The 21,082-nt window shown below is 61.4% G+C and overlaps 2 protein-coding genes across 7 annotated transcripts in view; both read right to left on the reverse strand.

Moving 5' to 3' along the window:
* The window catches only part of SEMA4C (semaphorin 4C), a 13,196-nt gene extending 6,670 nt beyond the window's left edge, over window positions 1–6,526 (reverse strand). The window contains exons 1-11 of one of the 6 annotated variants that reach the window (XM_032653684.1): window positions 6,345–6,526; window positions 3,716–3,861; window positions 2,083–2,231; window positions 1,695–1,757; window positions 1,450–1,548; window positions 1,278–1,374; window positions 1,040–1,156; window positions 791–942; window positions 519–694; window positions 101–245; window positions 1–9 (exon numbers count right to left, since the gene is read on the reverse strand). The exon at window positions 1–9 is cut by the window's left edge and continues 214 nt beyond it. In XM_032653684.1, the coding sequence (XP_032509575.1) occupies window positions 1–9; window positions 101–245; window positions 519–694; window positions 791–942; window positions 1,040–1,156; window positions 1,278–1,374; window positions 1,450–1,548; window positions 1,695–1,757; window positions 2,083–2,231; window positions 3,716–3,824 (1,116 nt within the window). In that variant the 5' untranslated portion in view covers window positions 3,825–3,861; window positions 6,345–6,526. Of the gene's footprint in view, window positions 10–100; window positions 246–518; window positions 695–790; window positions 943–1,039; window positions 1,157–1,277; window positions 1,375–1,449; window positions 1,549–1,694; window positions 1,758–2,082; window positions 2,232–3,715; window positions 3,865–4,247; window positions 4,501–5,191; window positions 5,246–5,870; window positions 6,075–6,344 lie in introns of those variants that run through there. The other 5 variants (XM_032653682.1, XM_032653680.1, XM_032653681.1 and 2 more) reach the window with 5 other exon arrangements.
* Window positions 6,527–10,342: 3,816 nt separating this feature from the next.
* FAM178B (family with sequence similarity 178 member B) overlaps window positions 10,343–21,082 on the reverse strand; it is a 96,304-nt gene continuing 85,564 nt past the window's right edge. The window contains 3 exon segments of the mRNA XM_032652270.1: window positions 10,343–11,023; window positions 12,375–12,527; window positions 12,834–12,911. Coding sequence (XP_032508161.1) covers window positions 10,991–11,023; window positions 12,375–12,527; window positions 12,834–12,911 — 264 coding nt within the window. The 3' untranslated portion in view covers window positions 10,343–10,990.

Genomic DNA, 21,082 nt, shown 5'->3' on the forward strand with positions numbered 1-21,082 from the left:
GTTGATGCACTGGGGGCGGGGGAGAGGAGGGAGCTATCAGCCCGGTGGGAAGGGCACCGGAGAGGAGGACACAAGCGCGCCCCTGCCCCGGATGACTCACCGAGCCGGGCCGCGGGCTGGGTACCGGGTCGGTGTAGCGGCCCCACTTCTGGGCTTGCTCATGGTACTCCTTGTAGGGCCCCTCGAACACCCTCTGGATCTCTTCCAACTGGTACTCACAGACTGCTGACAGGTCCATGTCGCCCCTGTCACAGCAAGGGAGGGACCCCCAGGGTCAGGCCTGGGGCGACCACAGCTCCGGGCATGCAGCGGGAAGGCAGGGCCCAAGCACAAGAAGGTCACAGGCCCACGTGACGCGACGGCGGCTCCAAGTGCCACCGGGGACAGAGCACGGCCCGCCTCCCGCGGGGGGCTTTGCAAAGGGGCCAGGCGCCTGGACGTCCCCCGGGGCCTGTCCCTGTCAGACCCAGCCTGCGGACCCACTCCTCCCCACCCCCAAGGGCTCCCAGCCAACTCACCACCGCGCCCGAAAAACCCCGAAGAAGGTGGTGTTGTGCCAGGAGGCGTCCTGCAGGGTATGCAGTGCCTGCAGCTGGTTGAAGTAGAGCTGCCAGTCAGGCGCGGAGCACACCAGCCGCGCCTTCAGGAACGTGGTCCACTTCCTCTGCAGCGTCCGCGCGCCCCCCACGTCACCCTGGGGGACAGCGAGGGGACACTGCCGGTCAGCCCCGCCGGGCTCTCAGGGCCGCCCGCCGCGCTCCCAGGGCCGCCCGCCGCGGGGGGTCTCTACCTTGCAGACTCGGGCCACGCGGGCCACCACCTGCTCGGCATAGCAGTCGTATTCCACGGCGCGCTCGCTGAAGAAGAAGTACACCTTGTCGTCGTCCCCCGTGAAGCTGCCCAAGCTCTCCGGGATGTAGGCAGAGCCCACGAAATGTGGTTCTACGGGAGGGGGAGGAGGGTCAGCCCGGGCACTGGGCCCTCGCGGCGCTTCCCACCCACGGCTGCCCGGTTGGCTGGCCGGCTCCTCGGGGCTCACCGTTGAGCCAGAAGGCCAGGTACTCCGTCTTCATGGCGTGGTGCGGCCCCATGATCCGCAGGATGACGGGCTCCGTGCCCAGGAAGTTGTTGAGCGTGGCCGAGTACAGCTCCCCGTCTACGGGAGACAGGGGGTCAGCGGGACCAGAAGCGAGGTGCAGTTGCACTCAGGCCACACAGCCCCGGACTGGGAACAAGTCCTGGGGGACCCCCCAACCTGCAGCGGGACAGCCACTCACCCACAAGGAGGCCGGTGTGGCCCTTAACTGGGTCATAGGGACACTTCCCCTTGCCATCTTCGAACTCGCCACGCTCCAGGGTGAAGGTGAGCATGTCCTAGGGGAAGGGAAGAGGTGATGAGAAGGCGACGGGGATCGGTCGAGGGGGCTGGGGGAGAGGAGCGGCACTCACAATGTAGGTGCACTTGGGCTGGAAAGCGTAGGTACCACAGACATACAGGTGGGATGCGTTATACGGCTGCAGGAAGCGGATGAAGTTGAAACACTCCGTCTGGGGAGAGAGAGGCATCAGTTAAAGTATGAGGGCCCCGGACATGGGGACACAAGGACCCAGACCAGCACTGGGTCAAAGGGGGCTCTGGGGAAAGAGTGTGCACCATGCCCCCCACCCCTGCCAGCAGTGTCCCAAGCACCCACCTGGTTACTCTTCCCTTTCTGGGTACACTCCGCCTTCTTCTCAGCTGGCGCCTCCCATGAGATCTGGGGGCAGGGAGGGGACACGTCAGCAATGTCACAGGTACATACTGGGCATGTGCTACTAGCAGGGCCCAGGGCAGCAACGTGGGGAAGCCAAGTGAGAAGACACGGTCCCCACTCTCTGGGAGCTTATTCCAGCAGAGGTCAGAAGCCCCAGCTGCCCCAACGCAGTAGACCCAGTAAGTGCTGCAGACTCGGGAAAGCAACATCCTCACCGAGGAGAATGGGGTGGGGGGCAGCTGAGCCGAGGGGACAGCCTGGCCAAGCGAAGACCCTCCGGGTCCTGCCTCTCTCACCCCCGCGTGCCTCCCGCTCCCCCACCACTCACCACTCCCTGCAGCTCCAGAGCCTCCACGCTGAAGGCAAACAGGGCCTCCCGGGCCCCTACGTACAGGAGCCCGGTCTGCTCGGTCAAGGTCAGCGTCAGAAAGTCCTGGATGCCCGTCTGGGAGAAGCGCCGCACCACCGTGGCCAGCTCTGCAGGGACAAGGCCAGAAAGAGCAGGGATGGGGTGAGCGGACTTTCCTGGGACTCTGGGAGGCCCCCCACCCCAAAATCAGCCCTCCTCTATGCGATGGTCACCCCTGGTCCCCACATTAGAGCTAGCACCCCACAGGCAGATGCCAGCCAAGCTCCCTGACTGGTAGTAAAGGGCATTTTCTGAACAGGCTTTTGGCTCTGACAGCTCCACCCAGGCCTCCCTGGCCTTTCCCAGCCGGGGCGGAGGCAAATCTGGGCTGGGGAGGAGGAAGGAAGGATATCTCAGCCACAGCTTCCGGTCAGAGGAAGCCATCAGACCGATGGCTCTCACTCTCAGGGTCAGCAGCGCTCCCCCCTCCCAGCTTCCTCAGCTGCTGCTTCCTTCTTTGCTCTGCTGCCTGCTGGCCTCACCAGGGTCCAGCCAGGCCCTGGACCCTGATCCAGTAGGGTAGGACTGACAGAAGTTGTGAGCACACCTTTGACTTAGGAAACCCTTCCCTCCAGTGAGACCCAAATCCGGGCTGTTAGGGATACAAGCACAGCCGGCTATGGGCTGAGGAGGGACGGCAGGAGATGGAATCGGGCTGGGAGGCCAGGCCAGGGAGGCCAGCGGAGACCAGAAGCTGGGGACCAGAGATGGCGCTGAGGCCTCGGGGCTGGGAAGCCCTGTTGCCATCCACCAAGCAGGGCGCTATGATATTCGCGTAGTCACAGGATTCCTACGTCAGCCCCCAAAATAGCTGCCGACCTGTCCTCAGGGTCCCTCTAAACCAGCCTTACTCTTTGGAGCCAACGATGGGCCCAGACATAGGCTGGCAAGGGAAGGCTTCGTTAGCATGGAGAGGAGCCTGTGGGAGGTGAACTCATCCTGGGTCCCCAGAGCACACAGATGATACAAACACCTGACATCACCTCCGCATACAGGTGTGTGAGCACAGAAGGGCTGTCAGGTCTGCCGTCCCCCCAGGCGAGCACGTGCGTGCGTGCGCACCCCTCCCCCCCACTCTAGGGCCACCAGACAGCAGAGTCAGGGCAGCAGAGGGGCGTCTATTGTATCAGGGTTGCTAAGGGGGCTCCTGGGGGCAGAGAGCTGGAAAGACTTGGGGGCGGGCGGTGACACCCTTCACCTCATGCCCATCCTGACCCAGGTTTCTCTCTTTAGGCTCTCAGTGCTCGCGATAATTCCAGAAGTGAGGCATGGGGAGAGCAATGCAGAATGGTCACTCTCTCTTGTATAACAGGGGCAGCTGAGCCAGGTCCTAAGTGTCAGGAGGGATCCTCTAGGTCCTGGCCTGGACTACCAGTTCTGGGTCCCTAGGGCCACTCACTCACATTTCTCAGTAAGCTGTGTCACATACATCAGTGGGCCTTGAGCCCGACTGCAGAATACGGCTGGCACGTCCTAGAGGGCAATTCCTTAGCACCCCTCTTCCCCCAGGAGTCCCTCCTGGCCTCCTGCTCCCCGCCCTCCAGGCACTCACCCCCAGAAGATACCGTCTTCCGGGGCACCAGGTTCCACCACACCTCAGCCCCAATGCCCAGGCCCCACAGTCCCACTGCCAGCAGCCAGACGGCCCAGTGCATGGCCATGGCACACGCCCTGGCGCTTAGCTCCAGGCCAGCTGCCCTGCTGGGGGAAAAGAAAGGGTCAGAATCACAGCCAGAGAAAACAGACCGGAAGGGGGCCCACACAAGCCGTACCAGGAGGCACCGACAGGACAGAAGACCAGATCCATCCTCCCCAGGACTCCCCCGTGCCCCAGGCCTTGGAGCAGAGACCTAGTCCCCTCCGACACCTGGCCTCAGCCTCTACAGCCTCCAAAGGGACCATGGGGTCTCCCTGGGGGGAGGGAGAGAGCTAAGTCAGCTGCAAGAGCGGACACTTGGACACTCGGACAACCTCCGGGCCCTCCCCGACTCCTTCTCTTCAACAGGAAGTTGTTTAAGAAAATAAAAAGGGGACCCCCCTCCCCGCCTCAGGCCTGATAGATTCGAAAGATTTCTTAAAATAACCTCTGGAGGCAGGACCTGGCCCTACTGGGGCTCCAGCCAGCTCCAAGACCTAATTCTGAGACGCAAACCCCTCAGCAGGGTGATAAGCGTGCGGTGGGGGGGCAGGAGGTTGGAAAAGACCCCCAGGGAGGACTCGGCGCATCAGGCCTGCGGGGGTCCCGGCCCCAGCCTCTCGCCTCCCCCAGCGCAGACAATAGCCGGGCAGAGCCCCAAACCCCGTTGCACATCACAGGGCTGAAGTGGGTCCGGGAGCTGGAGGGGCCCCGCTTCCCAAGGCCCCTTTGTTGCCCAAGAAGGAAGGCAGGAAGTGGGTGGGATGGGCGTGGAAATGACCGGGGCCTCATCCTGTTCCTCGCACAGGATCCTAGGAGACACCAGCCCTAGGGCTGAGGGGCAGCGGGACAACGGAGCCGGCTCCGGTCTCATCAGGGATCTCCCGGCAGCGCGTTCAGGCGGGGGCTGGGGGCAAGTGAGGACCCGGTGGGGAGCGCCAGGGGGGTTCCTCCTGGACCGTGGAGGGCGCCCCGAGCAGGGCCTGCGCCTGCTGCGCTCTCCCGGGGTCTTGACGAACCTTCCCAACTCAGAGATCGCGCCCCCAGGACCCCGGCCAGGGCAGGCCATCTGGATTAATTTCCACTGCTCCAGCCCTCCAATGCCGGGAGCAGAGACAAAGAAGCTGGGTCTATGCTCACCCTAAAACAAAGGGTCCCCGCCAAGACCCCGTCCCGGGTCCCCCCCCCGCCCCCCCGGATTCTCCCCTCCCCCAGCTTCGGGGATTTGAAGGCAAACAAAGCGGCGGCGCTGGGAGCGTGGCGGAGCCCGGCCTGCGGACGCCCCCTGTCGGCCCAGTAACCCAGCGCGGGAAGGGCGGGGGGGGCGCAGGAGATGCGTTCACCACCACCCCCGTCCCCCAACACACCCCCAGCCCTCCCTCGGCCCCTTACCCCAGGCCCGGGCCGGACCCCGCGGCGCGCTCCAAGGCTCTGCCGCCACAGCTCCTCCCCGGAGCGGCCTCGGAGGTGGGGGTGTGTAGAGGGGTGCGGGCTCCTGGCGGCGCGCCCCCCACCCTTGCCCACCCAGAGCGGCGGGCCGCGGACGGCGCCCCCGCGGCTGCAGGGCTAGCGCTCCAGCCGGGGACTGAGCGGCGCGGCTCAGGAGCCTGGCTTTCCAGGACAGCCCGCCTCCCCAGCGGAGCGGGCGCGCGGCCGGGGGGCCGCGGCAGGGAAATCCGATCCCACAACATCGGCCTCCGTCCAAGCCCGCCCCAAACTTTCCGTCGGGGGTGGGGGAGCCAGGGGCAGTTCGGGGGCCTGGAGAAGATCCCGGCCGCGGACCGGACTGCACGAGGGACCCCCGCTCCCTGAGCCCCGCTGCCCCTGACCAGTCCGCGCCTCCGGACCCTGTGGCGGCGGGCGCCGCTCTCCCCGCTCCCCAGCCCCCGCGAAGCAGCCCGCGGGGGCCGCAGGAAGGCGCTCGGGCGGACAGCTGTCCCCGCCGCCGCCCCTCCCTGAGGCCCCAGACCCTGTCCCTCGCGCGTGCGGCGTCTCCCACCCGAGTCGGGGGACAAAGCGGCGATCCCGGAGCCCCCTGGCTCCGATCCCAAGCAAACCCGGCCTCACTCACCTCTTCTTCGCGGCTTGAATCCCTGGGCGCCGCCCTCGCGTTCGGCTCCGACCACGGTCCGCCCCTGCCCGCGCGCCGCCGCCGCCCGCGCGCGCCCGCCCGCCCAGCTCCGCTGCCCCTCTGCCACCGCCCCTCGGCCCGGCTCGGCTCGGCGCCCCTGGGCTCGGGCTCCCCGCGCCACCGCGGCGGGCGCCGGCTCTTTCTCCGCCGCGGCCGCAGCTCTCCGCCCCCTCCCCCCTGACGTCAGGCGGGGGGGCTCGACGGAGGTCGGGGGCGGGCCGCGAAGGCCCGCCCCGGAGGGGGCTGCGACCCGCCGCGACCCGCACGCCTACCCGCTCCCCGCCCGGGGGCTCGGACCCCCGCCCCTCCCCGTGCCCTGCCGCCCTGCGCCTTGCAGCCGCTAGCTGCGCCACCGCGCCGGGAGGTGGGGCGGGGGAGGGACTCCTGGCCCTGGCACTGGGGAGTCGGACTCACCGGGTCTTTCCGAAGTGTCCCCCAAGGCCAACCGCGCAGGCTGGGCGGCCGGGCTCGGGAATGGGGCTAAGGGGATCCCCACGCTGAGGTTACTGGAACGAAGGCGTGCGGGCCACTTCAGGGCGAGTATCCGAGGCTTTTTTTCGGGGCGGACCAGAGTGGTCTGTCTGTTGGCCCCCAATTCTTCTCCGTTTCTTGGCCCCAACTCCCACTGACCCCTGCGATCAGACTGGAACGGGCCTCACCAGCCAGTAAGACCCCCCAAGTCTCCCCGAGACCTTCTGCCCCTTGTTTCTCACGCTCCAGGCGGAGGGACCTGCTCAGCGCCCCGCGGCCAGCTCCCGGCGAAGACAACCCTGGACTCCGATTGCACAGAGCCTACCCCTCAGGAAATGACTCCTTCTGGTGCCCTTGGAAGACTGAATAACAAGTGACATGAGCCCTGATGTTCAGACGAAAGGGTTCTGAGGGGAGCCACGCTGGAGGAGAACTGGCATCTTCCGAACCGCCAGCCTCCGCCCACAGCCGCTCCTAGAAGTAACTTGTAGCCCTGGCCTCCTGGGCGGTGCTGAGGTGTCCTCCTTGCCAGCTGGTTTCTCGGAGCTGGGCAGGTGAACAGAGGAACCCCAGGGAGGCCAGCCCACCGGCACCCGGAGACATATGCCACCTCCTGGCTGGGGCAAAGGGCAGAGGTAAAGAGACTGGAGGCCCTGAGGCTGTGGTGGTGACTTTATGCCTGGTGCAGTCCTGGAGGGGAGGGACACTTTAGGGCCCCGTCAGCAGATCTGGATTATAAATCAGTCCCGACGGGAGCTTTTGTTCTGGGTTAAAACTTGGCATCAGAAAAGTGGAGACCAGAAGAGTCGTGGAGATAATTGGGAAAAGCAGCCCAGTTTGGATTCAGTAACAATTGGGTCTTTGCTGGTATACATAAAGGCCCCTTCTCCCGCGCTGGCCAAAGCCACATACATTTCCCAGCTCCTCTCCACCATAAAAAAAAAAAAAAAAAAAAAAAAAGAAAAGCTGTGGCCTTGGAGATGCTGGAGATAGGGGGCAAGCCAGTTAATTAGCATGGGGTGGGCAGGGAAGGCTTTGCTTCAGCTGACAGGGAGGAAGATGTGTGACGCCCCTCTTCCTGTTAGACCCTGCGTCTATTTATGTGGATGTAAATCAATAGGCAGGTGCCCCTCACATTTGTTCTGTGCTTCACATCCTGCAACTTGCCTTCACTCTGCCCTCATGACCACCCTTTCCAAAGTAGGTACTGTTTCTCCCATTCCATAGATAAAATGACTCTCAGAAAGGTTACGCATCCTGCCCCAACTCACATAGATAATGAGCAAGGTCAGAATGTTAAATCAGGCCTTAGGACTCCTGATCCTGTCTTTCCACTAAGTCACAGGGTATCCTGATAACTTTTAGGCCACAAACACTCCATTTCCTGCTGTTTCTCCTCACCTTCACCTCCCACCCACCTCTAGGTGTGACGGTTACCAGGCTGAGACCTGAGCTCCTAGCCCCACCTGCAAGACAGCCCTAGTGGAAAGTCTCAGCAGGTGGTTTGGTTTCACTGGCCATGACCGTCTTCTGTAGCTCAAGGCTGGCTGCTCAGTTCCTGCTAACAGACTCCGGAGCCCTTCCCTCCCAAACGCTCCTCAAAGTTAAGGCTGCAGCTTGCCTGCTCCCCTCTTCCACCTTCACTCATTTTCTGCTGCACTCCGTTCCTTTCCGGCGCTGGCCTTTTCCGGGGGTGGGTGGGCAGGGGATAAAGTTTCCTGCATGACTACTTGCTCATGGTTCATACTTTAAAATAAAAGCACAACTGGTCAAAAATGAGGATTCCTGGGTCTTAAATTAAGAAGAAAAAAAGTTACTAATACCCGGAAAAAAAAAAAAAGGCTTGTGTATAGGTATATCAAGCCTCCTCAGGGCTTGTCTATCATATTCTATGGAAGGTATCCACTTTTCAGGCCTTAGGCCTCGACAGACCCTCTTACTTTCCCCATTTGTTCAACCGCTTGTGGCCAAGAAAAAGCAGATGTGCTAAATGCCCCCCGAGTTTCTCTGAGGACCCACTGGCAGCTCAGTCCAGCCCCTAGAGATGGACCCAAGAGTCTTCTCTGAAAAGCAAGGCCCCTCTCACTCCCACACCTTGGTCATGTACCACGGTGCCCCTCCTGTGAACTCCAGCTCTCCTGAGGCTGCTTTCTGAGGGGGGGTGAGGGCGGGGCTGAGGGGTCACAGTGGGGTTCTGTAGTCAACACTGTCTGGCCAACTTCCAAGGGAGTCAGGAGCTGCTGTCAACCCACAGGGGGGAAATGAAAAAGCCTGGGTCAGCCACCCTTCAGGGACCTGAGGGCCTGGGGACCGAGGGGAGTGGGGACATAGGAAAAGGACTTCCTCTCTCCACTTCCTCCTAAAGGAGAGTTATCAAAGCCGTCCACCTGGGAAGCCTTTCCCTTCTAGCCCCTCCCTACCACCATCGCCAAAGGAAGCAGGAGAACATCCGTCATCACAGCCCCGGATGCTGCCTTTCCAGTGGCTTCCACCAGGATATCCCTCAGCCTTTCCCCAGGGGCTTAGGGATCTGGAAAGAGTATGTGGCCAAGTTGCCAGCATTACTGTGGAACTCTTGGCCTAGAGGCTGGCTCTCTAACTGGTCCCGGACTGGTTTCAGAAGATCTGGTCAGCTCCCAGCCAGTTCCAGCGAGGGCCCATTACACGTCCCGGGGGACGCCGTACGCCCTTGGGTGACCTCAAAGTGCTCACCTCTGCTCAGGTTACAGGGAGGCCTCTGGAGGGCCTGAGCTGTCACCAACACCTCCTCTCTCCTGGGGGTGAGTGTCTCCGGGAGCTGGGGCGGAGGGGGGCAGTGCACGAGAACCGGGCCTGGGCAGGAGGGCTCCAGAGCCTGCAAAACTGGACAGCTCGAACCCTTGCTCAGAGCCCAGCAGGGGTGGCTTCGAGAATTGGCAACTCCCTGCTTCAGACTCTCAGGGCTCCCTACTCCCTCTCTGCCCTTGGCTGCGAGAACGAAGAAAGGAAATTTCAAAGGTGATTTCCAGGTTTCCAGAGCAAACTGAAGAGCCGGGGATCAGGGGCAGGGGCGGCCCTGAGGGAGGGGGAAGGCGGTGGCTCGCCACAGCCTCCGCTCTGCTATCGGAGATCTCAGGCCTACCTGATGCCGCTGGGGCCTCAGGGGTGCCCTGGCCAAGGGGGCCTGTGATGTGGCCAGGAACAGAAACCAGAACTCTCAGACAAGCCGCCTGGGCCTCCAAGCCTCCCTGGCAGAGAGCTTCTTCCACCTCTCACCTGGCGAAGGAAGAGAGGCAGGGAGACGTGGTACCCGGCCCTCCGTCGTGTGCTTGTGCTCTCTGAATTATACATCTGCCTTGGCTCCCAGCACTCTGGGGACCCAGCGAGAGCCTCCAAAACAGGCCCAGGAAGCGATGGGCTACACTTTGGGGCTGCAAATAGAGGCACTTGGCCTGAAGGTCCTTTATTTGGGGGGAGTTTCCTACTTAACCTGCCTTACCCTGACCCCCGTCGTGTGAAAGAACAAAGGAGAGGGACAAATAAACAGAGAAAGTCACAAGCACCAGCCACGGTGACGTTCCGCTGGCAGACGCTAGGATTGAGCTGAGGAAGGGGCACGGGCCCAGTGGGCAGGTCTCATCCTCTGCTACCTCCTGTCTACCTCCTGTGGCCCCTGCAAAACCCCATCCCAACCCAGAAAGGAGTCAGGAGGGGTCAGGGACTAGCAATGGATTCTCAGGGTTGGACGTGTGGGCAGATCCCCAAGGATCTCCTGGGGGTACCGAAGGCTCACTCACTTCTCAAGGGGAGCAGGTCAAAGACGTCCAGCACCCGTTTAGGGATCAGGGCCCACAAAACTGATCTTGGGTAAGGCAGAGGGGAAACAAAAAGTCTTGGGAACGATCTTTTGGCACTGCCCCCCATGCCCAACTCCTAAGTCTGGGAGTTGATTTCGGAGCTCAACAATAAGCTGAATTAAGTGTAATTACAGCCCTGAGCTACCACCTCACTCCCTGGATCTTCCCCAGTGGCAGCGGGGAGTGGGGAGTCCCGGTCCCAGACCGGTCCAAATAAACGTTCCCCATCCCTGCTCCCTGGGTGTCTGATAGCTCTCAGGCCACAGCCAGAACTGCTCCTCCCTGAAGGCTTACAAACAGCCCTCAGCTTCCGGGGGTGGGGCGGGGCACATGACTGCCTGGGGTGAGAATTCTGCAAAGTATAAGCGAGAAGTCAGGAAACTGGGTGCTGAGCACGGGCCCTCAGTAAGGGACTGAAGGAACTCTTGTAACCAATGATGCTGAAATGAGACTTTAGCGTGACAAGGAACCCTCACATTAGGGACACACAGAGATGGGAAGGAGGGTGGGGAGGATGGTGGCTGGAGGACCCAGGAAGCCCAGGAAAACCAGAGCTTTGGAGAGCTGAGAGATGAGCCAGGCAGCGAGAGGCAGGATCCTTGCCCGGAGGGGGCTCAGGGCAGCGGGGGAGGCAGGTGCTTGCTTCAGCTGGCTGGTCCTCCTCTGGTCTCCATTCTTCACGCCTCCAGTTAGCTGGGCCATGTTCACTTCCTGCCAGGGCCAGGAGCACTGGGCCACCCCTGCCCTGCTCCATTAGATGTCTTCCCAGGGGCTGAAGTACTGGGTCTGTGGCAAAGAGAAAAGCAGGATGTGACGGTCTGGGCCCAGGTAGGGCCCACTGATGTGACGCTCCCTGGCGCTCCAGCATCCCTTGAATTTCCACTAAGGCCTCCTCCGTGCCAGATGCTGAGCCACAAGGCTCCTGGGGCTGCCAGTCCAGGTGAGGACATGGCAGGTCAACGGGCCACTCAACCACAGCTCTGCCTCTGTTCTCTCTACTCCCTGTTCACAGGCCCAGGGTGCTGTGAGAGGAAGGTGGGACCTGCCCCCTGGCTCGGCCAGGCCACGAATCACTTTTCCTTCTTTTTATGACAAACACACTGCTTCTCACCAGAGACCAGTGTGATCTAGTTCATTAGGGGTTGAGGATGAGGTCTGCTCTCCAGCTTTCTCAGAGACTTGTGAAATCTGAGACCCAAGCCACAGCCTGTGGCTGATGTGTCAGTCCCAAGTCAGAGGTTACGGGGGAAGGACAAGCGGAGGGGAGTCAGAGGAAAGGCAAGTTGGGAGCCCGGGAGCATTGGGAGGGGGGTTGGAGAAAGAGTTCTTACGAGACCCAGCTCATCTGCATCCAGGGCTGGGGGCGAAGGGGTGGCAGGGCTGCCTGTTGGAGGAAGGGACAGAGGCCAGAAGGGAGGCTGCCAGAGCCGGGGCTGTACTGTGCTAAATGTGCAGGCTCGCGAGTCAGGCTGGTTCTGTGCCCTGGTTCTGATACTTGCACGCCCCCGCCTGCATGATGGGGCAAGCTGTTTAACCTCTCAGTGACTCTGGCTAGCTTGTTTCCTCTGTAAAATGGGATCATAACAATACCTGCCTCATGGAGGTTACGTGGATTCATGTAGAAGAGGGTCTTTATTCAATAAACATTAGCTGTGAGTATTTATCACCCAGGGAGTCTGAGGGAGTCAGGAGCGTGAGTGCTGTTGCTACAAAAACTGGAGGGACCAGGGCAGCCTGGGAGCGTTCCCCCAGCAGAGTGGGAGGCCAGCCTCAGGCCCACAGGACAACTGGGCAGAGGGTGGACAGCTGGTGCCTCTGCTGCCCCTTCCTGGCACAGCTCACGACAGACCGGCCCTGTGGCCCAGGCTCTTCCCTCTCCGGGGTGAAGCTCTTCTTTGCCTTCACCCCGGGGTCGCCTGCGCTGTGCCTCCCTCCCCGCAATCCCACACGGGGGCCTCTGACTCTCGATAAGAATGGCGATGGCCCACCGAGGACACGTCTCCCCGCACTGCCCTCTGCCCCCATCTTCCAGCCAGGAACCCGGCAGCTGCAGAGGGGGCGGACACACTGAGGGCTCCGGTCAGCCGCCTGACCACATCCCTCCCCTCCCAAGCCTGGGGGCTGGTGTGGGCACCACCTGGGGCTGGCAGTGGACCAGCAGCTCCTGCCAGCGGATGTAGGTCTGGGCAGCCAGGTCCTTGAGTGCGGTCCAGTGCATGGCCTGGGGGCTCTCCCGGATGTGGGTGCTGATGCTACGGTCCAACTGCATGCACAGCAGCTGCACCTCTCCCTGCAGAGGCCGTGGGGGGCGGGGCACAGGCCCGCAGCCACAGCCGGGGAGGGGAACACAAAATCGGAGAAAGAGGAGGACGGGTCTGAGTGACTGCCCAAAAGTCAGGCAGCAAAGGGAGGGGAGGCACGGGGTAACCAGGGGCACGGGTCAGTATCCCTTGGGAAGGCCTGGTGGGACGCTGGGAGGAGGACGAGGCCGGCTCCCCTAGGCCTGCTTCTTTTTCAGCCTCCCACTCTTCCCAGTTCCTGGCAGCGGCTGGGCTCCTCCCCGAGGGGCCCCAGCCCAGCCTCCTGGGAGACTCACCCATTGGTCTGGAGTAATGTCCTGGCAGCCGACCACCAGCCCAGCCAGCGTCAGGAGGCTGTGACACAGGTAGCAGACCTGGGGAGAGACAGGATTCCCTGAGTGCAGCTCTGGCCCAGCCCTGGGCTTCCGCGACAGTGTCTGGGGAGGTGTCTTCAAGGAGGGCCCCGCTCACTCAGAAGCTCTGCCCCTGAGGAATGAACCGTGCCCCCCCACCTCAGATAAAGAAGAAATCTCTGCCATCCAGAAATCCACACTGTCACCCAGCCCCAACCTGGGGCTCCAGAAGAGAAAGCCCGTGGGCGAGAGGGGGCCTGTCCACTCTGAGCTCTGCCTGGTGTCTGTGGTCCCCGAGTCTCTGCTCTGCTCCCTGTGGCACCCACGCCTGTGCGCACTGTGACCAGATGCCACTGTCCACTGTATGCGCCCACGGGTCCCCCATGGGTGCCCAGCTCAGCCCGGGGGACACCCCTGCAACAGACAGATGCGCGGCTCAGTCCAGACACTCCCACCGTGCTGACCGGAGGGAGGCTGGCGAGGGGAGGGGGGCAAAGGGCAGGAGGTCTGGTTGAGCATTCGCCCACCTTACCCACCTACTCATACCCTCGCTCTTGCCCCCTGGACACCAAGGGGTGAAAACAGGACGAAGGCCGATTCTATGTGATCAGAGGCTACGTTAGATCCCGGGGTGCCCTTGGACTCTGCTGGTGCCCATTCGTTTATGAGACATTTACCTGCTGTGCAGAGAAAATGAAGTACGGGGAGCACCCACCCCAAAGGCAGGCGAGGCTCCTGCTGGGAAGACAGCCTGCTCCTGGCACTCAGTGGGCATACCCCTCCCCCACTCGGAGGTGCCTGCTGCTCTGTCCCCTTCAGACTCCTCCTAAGATAGGAAGGGTGGCAGGAAGCACCCCACCATCATGCCTGTGGCAGATAACCAGCCCTGAGGCTGAGCTGGGAGGGGAGAGGCAGGCTCTAGAGATGGCCAGCAGGGCTCCAGCTTGGTGATAATGGGGTTGGAGCTCAGAGCCAGCCAAGGCTCCCCTGTCCCCCCACTTCCCCTGCCCTTATCATCCTCCCCCTTTAGAGCACCTGGTGGTGCCCCAGAAACGGTCACAGCCTCTTTGCACAGACCCAGCAGGCCTCCTTAGGGCAGAAGCTAGAACGGTTTTTGAGGGCATCAGACACTCTGGAGTGTAGTCTTCTCCAGCTCAAACACCACGTGCAAAATCCTGAGGCCACAGGCCACCGGCCCGCCTCCTCCAGCAGCACCTGCCCTGCCCAGGACCCAGCCTGTTCTTCAGCACAGCAGCTGAGGCCCACAGGTGGCTGATACCACAGGCTGGCCGGGTTGGGTGGCATGCCACCTGGCAGTGGGGAAAAGCAGGGGGGCCCACTGGGTGTGCCTCCAGGGCGGCGCTGCCCCGGGCTGGGGAAGATCCAGCCTCCGTGAGCAGGGTCCACCTGCTGGGTCCCCCTTCCCCAGCCTGGCCTTGCCCTCGGGAGGCTCACGGCATTCGGAACTCCTGAACTCTGCAGTCGTGGCAAACGGCTCTTTCCCGCCGTCCCAACCCCCTAAAGCAGGCTCAAGCCTGTGCGCTAGACAGTGTACCTTGACTAAGACACAGCCACACACACTCAGACGTCAGACGGGAAAAGATGCTTCAGGAAGGCTATCACTTGGTTACTGACACTGAATACTGTGCCCCAGCGTTCCCGTGGACCAGGAGGACAAAGGGTCCTTCTGGCTTTTCTGGGGAGGGCGGGGGAGCGGTGGTGGTGTGCAGCTGAGAGGGCTTCAGGGAGGAAGTGACTAAACCAGGTCTCAAAGGAGCCGTAGGATTTGAGGTGAAGGTGGCCCTGTGCGGGTGGGGCACAGCCAAGATTACACCACCAGACAGATCCCTGGCTGATGGAAGAAGCAGAGGCAGACTCGCCGGGGGACTGACCGCCGCTGGGGCACGAGCTGGGCTGGAGCGGGGAGAGAGGGGCGCCCTGGGGACTGGGCTGGCAGCAGAGGGACCAGACAGTGGACAGTGGAGGCCACTCCACGCTGCTCTGGAGCAGGGAGCCTGGGTTGTGGAGGACAGACTGGGGGCACTTGGGGGAAGCAGGGGGTTGGAATCTGTTGGGATGGAATCCACCGAAGTGAAAACACGGCTCTCAGAAGGATTACACTTCCTCCGTCTTTTTTTTTTTTTATCTTTAATTTCTTTACAATGTGTGTGCTTTACTCATATAATCAGAATATAATGACAAAAATTTTAATTAATTTTAAACCAGACAATGCCAATGATAAACGACTGAGCCCAGGTGGGTCTGGCTGGGGTAGGTGCGGGGCAGGGGAGAGGGGACGTGACCTTGGGAAGCACCCTCTTCCAGAGAGGGGCATTGAGCAAGCTGATGGTGAGAGGTGGTGGAAGCCAAAGAAAATATCCCAGGGCGATGGAGCCGAGGGCGATGGAGCCTTCGGTTGGCGGCCGGGAGGCGGGGCCTGTCTGCAGGGTGGGTGTGAAAGCCCTGGAGGGCTGTGGCAGAGGAGAGAGAAGGACCTTTCACCTGTAAACATTCCCTCAACCGAAGGGGGCGTGGAGGCGCTGGGCCGCGGGCTCAGGTGGAGGCCCTGGCCAGGCCCCCAGCCCCCTGATCTCCCCTCCCCTGCAGAATGTATCTTCCTGGGAGGGGGGGCGTGGTGAGGGTGGGCCTGGGATCTGAGGAGTGCCCTGGAGGAAAGCCTGTGCAGCGGGGATTTACTGAGAGAAAAGAGCGGCTACGTGTGTACGGGTTTCACAACTTCATTCTTAATGCCGATTCCCATAATTGAATCTGGAGGGAAAATCCCAGGGAAACTATTCTGAATACGTTTGTTTTTTTGGGGGGGTGGGGTGGGGTGGGGGACGAGAATAGCAAGAAGGAAGAGGTAGTTCTGAAGAAGAGCCCTGTTAACCACACTGTATAAGCCGATCGTCCAAAGGGCGGGTGAGGGTACATGGGAACCGTGCCCACTACCTGGAAGGAGGGCTGGGAGCATTCTCCCCTCTTTGGGGAAAAGGGCTTCGTTATCAGCAGAGTCGCCCAGACCATTCCTCCCCGCGGTCTCTGCACTGAGAGGAGAGGTGAGAGAGGGTCCTTCCGCTCTCATCCAAAGGGACAGACCGCGGCACCGGGGACACGCCAGGCTTCTCCTGCACCTCAACCCTCCTCTCCCAGGCCCTGTTTCTGTGAAGGTCAGAGAAGCAAACCATGAGCAGAAACTGGGGCTCTAGCAGGCTGGGGGAGGCTGAACCTGGGTCTCCGTCCTCTGGAAACTTCCTCTGGTGGGGAGGGCAGGGGCTGGCCCAGGAGCCAGGCAGGGCCGGGCGGGAGACAGGGTAGGACGCTCAGTCAACAGCCAGGTGTGAGAGCTGCGTTTCCTGCTCCAGTTGTGCTGTGACCAGTTCCTGAACTCAGCAAGCCCGTTCTTGTCCTGCTGGCACCACAGAAACGTGGGGCTCTGTCTTCTCTTTCAAGATACTGGAAAGGGAGGCTGGGCAGAGGCCAGGCATCGGCAGGGCCAGGGCAAGGTGGCCCTTCCTCCCGTCTGAGGCCCCTTCCAAGTCCCTATGGGCGGGTGGGGGGTATGTATGGGTGTAGGGGAGGGTGCCGGTGGCTTCAGGGTTAGTGAGCAGTGCAGGGGCACACCTTGAGTGGGGGCTATATATCCGTCCAAGCTTGGGCATCTCGTCTGTAGAACGGATGCTCCCCAGCTCAGGCCACCCAGCACCTCCCGACTGGGGGCGTGAGTGGGAGGCTGGGAAGCCCCCAAGGGAAATGGGGCCAGGAAACCTCAGTCCACGACTTGGGGAGAGGCAGAGTCTGAGGCATGGGACGTGCCCGAACCCAATGCCGACAGGAAAGGACGGTCCCCTCCCGCTGCTGCCAGTGGGGCCTGCAGCTCCATCTTCCGGGTCTCTCCCCGGAGTCTGGCAGACAGACTTTTCTGAGAAGTTCTGTGCTGGATGCCTCCCTCCTGGCTCTAGCGCCTGGAGGCGGGGCCCCGTCCTCTCCCTGGGGAAGGATGACACGGCAGAGAGATAAGGGACGGACCACTGGGCTTGTCACCCGCGAAGGGGCCAAGGGGAGGGGAAGGCCAGTGTCTCCTTTCTGGTCCAGCTAGTTCTGACCCGGGAACCGCCAGCCAAGTCTTGGTGTACAGAGCTTTCGTCATGAGACGAAAGGGAAAAAGGGTGGACGGTTCCCAGGAACTTCATCCTTTAGAAAAATTCCCCTCCAGCTAATGCCAAGGGAGCCGGGCGGTGGGTTATTTACGCTAAGAAAGGGCAGAGAGGGGGAGGGAGAGGATCTCCCAGGGAAAGCCACCCGCTCTGGCCAGAACATATAGTTTCTCCCACCGCAGTTCTGACCAAGAGCGCAGGCTCACCCGAGGCAACCCTTCGAACCCAGCCCCCTCCCTGGAGGCTGCCAGCCCGGTGGGGTTAGAGGGGGTGCAAGGAAGGCGGGGGATGGTGGATCTTGCTCTTGGCTGGAGGGTCCTGGGGGAGCAGGGTCCAGCCAGGCTCTGGGGCAGCTGCTGTGGGGCATGGGGGTGGTGGTGGGGGGAGAACTAAGCCTGACCCAGGAACACCTGCTGGGGAGGACACACTGACTCAGAGGACACAGCCTTCCAGCCAGGCTGCTGGGGCCCAGGGGCTCACACTGCAGATGTCGCCGGCTCCCGCTCGGCAAGCTGGCCCTCGAGGCCAGCTGCTGTCCGGTTCCTTGCCCGGGATGGCAGGACCCCAGGGCAGCCTCCCTTGGTCTCACCTCTCCAGGCTCACAGGCTCTGGGGTTGGGAGGGGTCCTGTCCTGGGGGACCTGCATTCAGCCACAGCCTGGCTGGGCTGCTCTCGGCCCCGTTTGGAAGGCCTGGAGGTCCAGGAGGAGAATTCTGCCATAGGTCCTGTCATTGCCACGTGTGGGTCTTCTCAGGGGTTCTGTTCCCTCAGAGACACTTTGCTGCAAACACACGTACTGAAGGTCAGTTCTAGAACCAATGAAGCCTGGGAAAGTGTGAAGCCACGCTGGTCCGCCTCGGGCCATTTCAAACACAAGGCTAGAGCTGGGCCCGTGATGAATTCTCTTCCTTCCTTCCTTCCTTCCTTTCTCCTTTTATCAAATTGAACCCTACGGCACTACTGCACAATGCCCTGACCCAGCGGGTTCCCACAGAGGTCCTGCTGACCCCCCCTGGGGAGGAGAGTCGGGGCAGCAGGCCTGAGCCCCAGGGCATGGTCTAGGTACTCCATCACACACCGGCTGGGCAAATAACAACAAAAGTAGTCAGTCATGAGTAATCCTGAGGTAGGGCTACTTGCAGGCCCCAGGCCAAGAGTCTCAGACTGGGGACAGACTGCATCTCATCTGGCTAGTGTGTCCACCAGGGCTCAGGGGGAGAGGGGACGCGTTTTTTAGGGGAACCCCATCTGGACCTGTCCTGGAGCGTGACACCTGCCACCATCTCTAGGTGCTATTTCTTCCTAACTTCTTCCACCCCACAAGTTAGTGCAAGATTTATTCCCCTTGCCCAGGCCGTTCCTGCTCCAAGTTACACTCTCTGATCTTGGCTTGGGCAAGCACCAAAGCAGCAAGCAGAGGGCTGTGCCCACAGGAAAGCTGAGTATGGAAGTGACTCTGACCAGGACAGGTCATCCGTCATAAGCCCTAGACAGAAGGAAATGACAAGGACGCATGACCCATCCCTAGGAAATGACATGGTGACATGGCACCTCTTCCTAGCCCAGGTCCCTGGAAGCACAGGGCACAGAGGCAGAGAACAGACATCGCAGGCAGGACTTGCCAGACTCACCCCGGGGGCTTGCAAGGCCAGACACTCAGTTCTGTAAATGAAAGTGCCTGTTTAGGCGTGGGGGTGGGTGGAGCCCTAGACATGGAAACAGGCTGATGGGAGACGGGCTGGCAGCACCTGGACAGGACCAGCGCTTCCGGCTCAGCTTTTGGGAATGGCCACTGCCTAGAAAGTTTGTCTCAAGGCCCCAGCGGGGCGGAGAGATGGGATGTCTCTGCTGAGGCTGCTGGAGGAACCTCGGGGCCCCGCATGGGTCCCCTCCACAGGTAGCTCAGAAGATGAGCCCCTCACCTGCTCTTCTAGCTGCCGCAGAGGAGGTGGGCTCAGAGACCTGAGACACTGAACTCACCTGAAAGGGACAGAGGTATTCGTTTTTTAAGCTCTACCCTGATTTGGAGTTGCACCCTGAGCAGCCCTGGCCCCTGCTCTTGGTAGTGAGGAGGGGAGGGAACTAGGAGGCCGTGGCGGCACAGCGGGGCCAGGTGGGGAAGAGATGCAGTTGAGACAAAAGCAGGAAGGCCGAGGGCTTTTTGTTCCTGTGGACCTGCTGCACGGGGGTTATCTCAGCGCATCTGCCCCCCTCCTATGTCTGTGGTGGGAGGAACCGAGGGGCTGCAGGCAAACTCCTGCTGGAGCGCTCTCAACCCAGCCCACCCTTCCTTTCTGGCTTCCTGCTGGCCATGGCGGGGGGGGGGGGGGGGGGGGGGGTGGGGGGGATTTGACAGGCGGGGGATTGGTTGGCCCTTCCTGCTCCTCCAGCTGGGACTAGAGACCCTGACCCCAGGGGGATCTGGGAACGGAAACCCAGCTCTGCCTGCCGCCCAGAGGAGAGGGACAACATTCTCGGTGCCTGTGTTTGAGAAATCTACGCCTGGGTGTGCACGTGTACATCAGTACGCGGATTCCAGAGCCGGAGGGAGCCCCTGAAACCAGCCAGGGTGTTGGCGGGGGCTGGAGGGGCCCCATGGAGCGGTGGCTTCCTCAAAAGCCATTTCCCCTCAAAAGCAATGGCTTCCTCCCTTCTCTTTCTTATCTCTCTCACTCTCTGTATTGTCTCCTGGCGTGTTGGCATGGCCAGTGCCCGGGGAAGCACTGCCCTCCTAATACGTCCCATGGGTGTTAGAGAACAAGGCCTCTGCCCACGGCTGAAGACCAGAGGGATGCCATGGACACTAAGGCTTCCTGGTGCCCAGGGTCCTGCCCCCTCCTTTCTCGAGTCTCAGCCTCCCGTCCCCTACACCCAGGCCAAGGTGCCGCACAGTGGGGACTTCAGCCCAGATTCCAGGGAAAGATGTGTGACCTGCGCTGGCCACTCACTTCATGCCGGGCTATGTGATTAGCTTAGAGGTGAGCACATGACCCAAGCCAGGCCAATGAGACTCAACTTTGGGACTCTGTTAGGATCCAGGACAGAAGCTCTTTCTTTCCCCCTGGCTAGGGTTGCAGAGGGAAGGAAATAAGCCCGGGGTGTCTCAGAAGCAGCGGGAAAGCTGCCTGGGAACACACCAAAAGGCAGAGCCTAGAGATGCAGAGAGCGCACACCGAAGTTTCACGACGCTGCTCAGCCCTGGTCCAGCTGAGCCCGATGAGCTGTCCCAGGACCTCTTGGGACGTGTGTTTGTGTTTCCGTCACTACAGCGTCCTGGCAAAGACGGGGTGAGAAGGGACAGGACAGGCGGTGAGCAGGAGAGCAGTTGAGGGGGCCATGGTCCTGTCTGGCAACTGTCCCTCCAGGCTGAGGACAGCTAGTGAGGGGCCTCACACACCCTTCCCGCTCCCCGCTCAGGTGTGTGACAGTGGGAGCTGAGCCCAAGCTGCTCACACAGGGCTCCTAGAAGGCACTGCTGACTCTCTGGTGGTCCAATGGTTGGGACTCGGCCCTCTTACTGCTGGGGCCTGGGTTTGATCCCTGGTCGGGAAACTAAGACCCCGCAAGCGGGCACTGCTCCCCCCACCCACACTCCCGAGGCTGCTGGGCGGGGCTGGGTGCAGCTGTGGTGGGGGGAGAAGGTCCCTCACCAGACTGTACCTGCTCAGGGCAGGCATTTTAATGGAGGCAGTGTGGTTGAGATAGACCCTGGACCCAACCCTCAAAGGCGACTCTGTTCAGGTGTGCGAAGCAATGTGTGGACAAGCCACTGCCGAGTGAACAGACTGTAATGACCACCGTAATCCAAGGCTAGGAGAGACAGGCCCGGCATCGCCAGGAAGGAGGACCAGCAGGGCAAAGCACACGGGCCTGAGAATGGAGGGTTTCTGGGAAAGACACCCCCTGCTTGGAATCAAATGGAGTGGCTTGATGCACAGGAGAAAAACCGCATGGATGAAGTAGGGCCAGCTGACACAGGCCTTGGATGGGGGGGTTTGAATACGATGTGACAGGGACTCAGGTTCGCTTATTCCT

The sequence above is a fragment of the Phocoena sinus genome, chromosome 13, assembly GCF_008692025.1.
Source record: "Phocoena sinus isolate mPhoSin1 chromosome 13, mPhoSin1.pri, whole genome shotgun sequence".
Taxonomy (NCBI): domain Eukaryota; kingdom Metazoa; phylum Chordata; class Mammalia; order Artiodactyla; family Phocoenidae; genus Phocoena; species Phocoena sinus.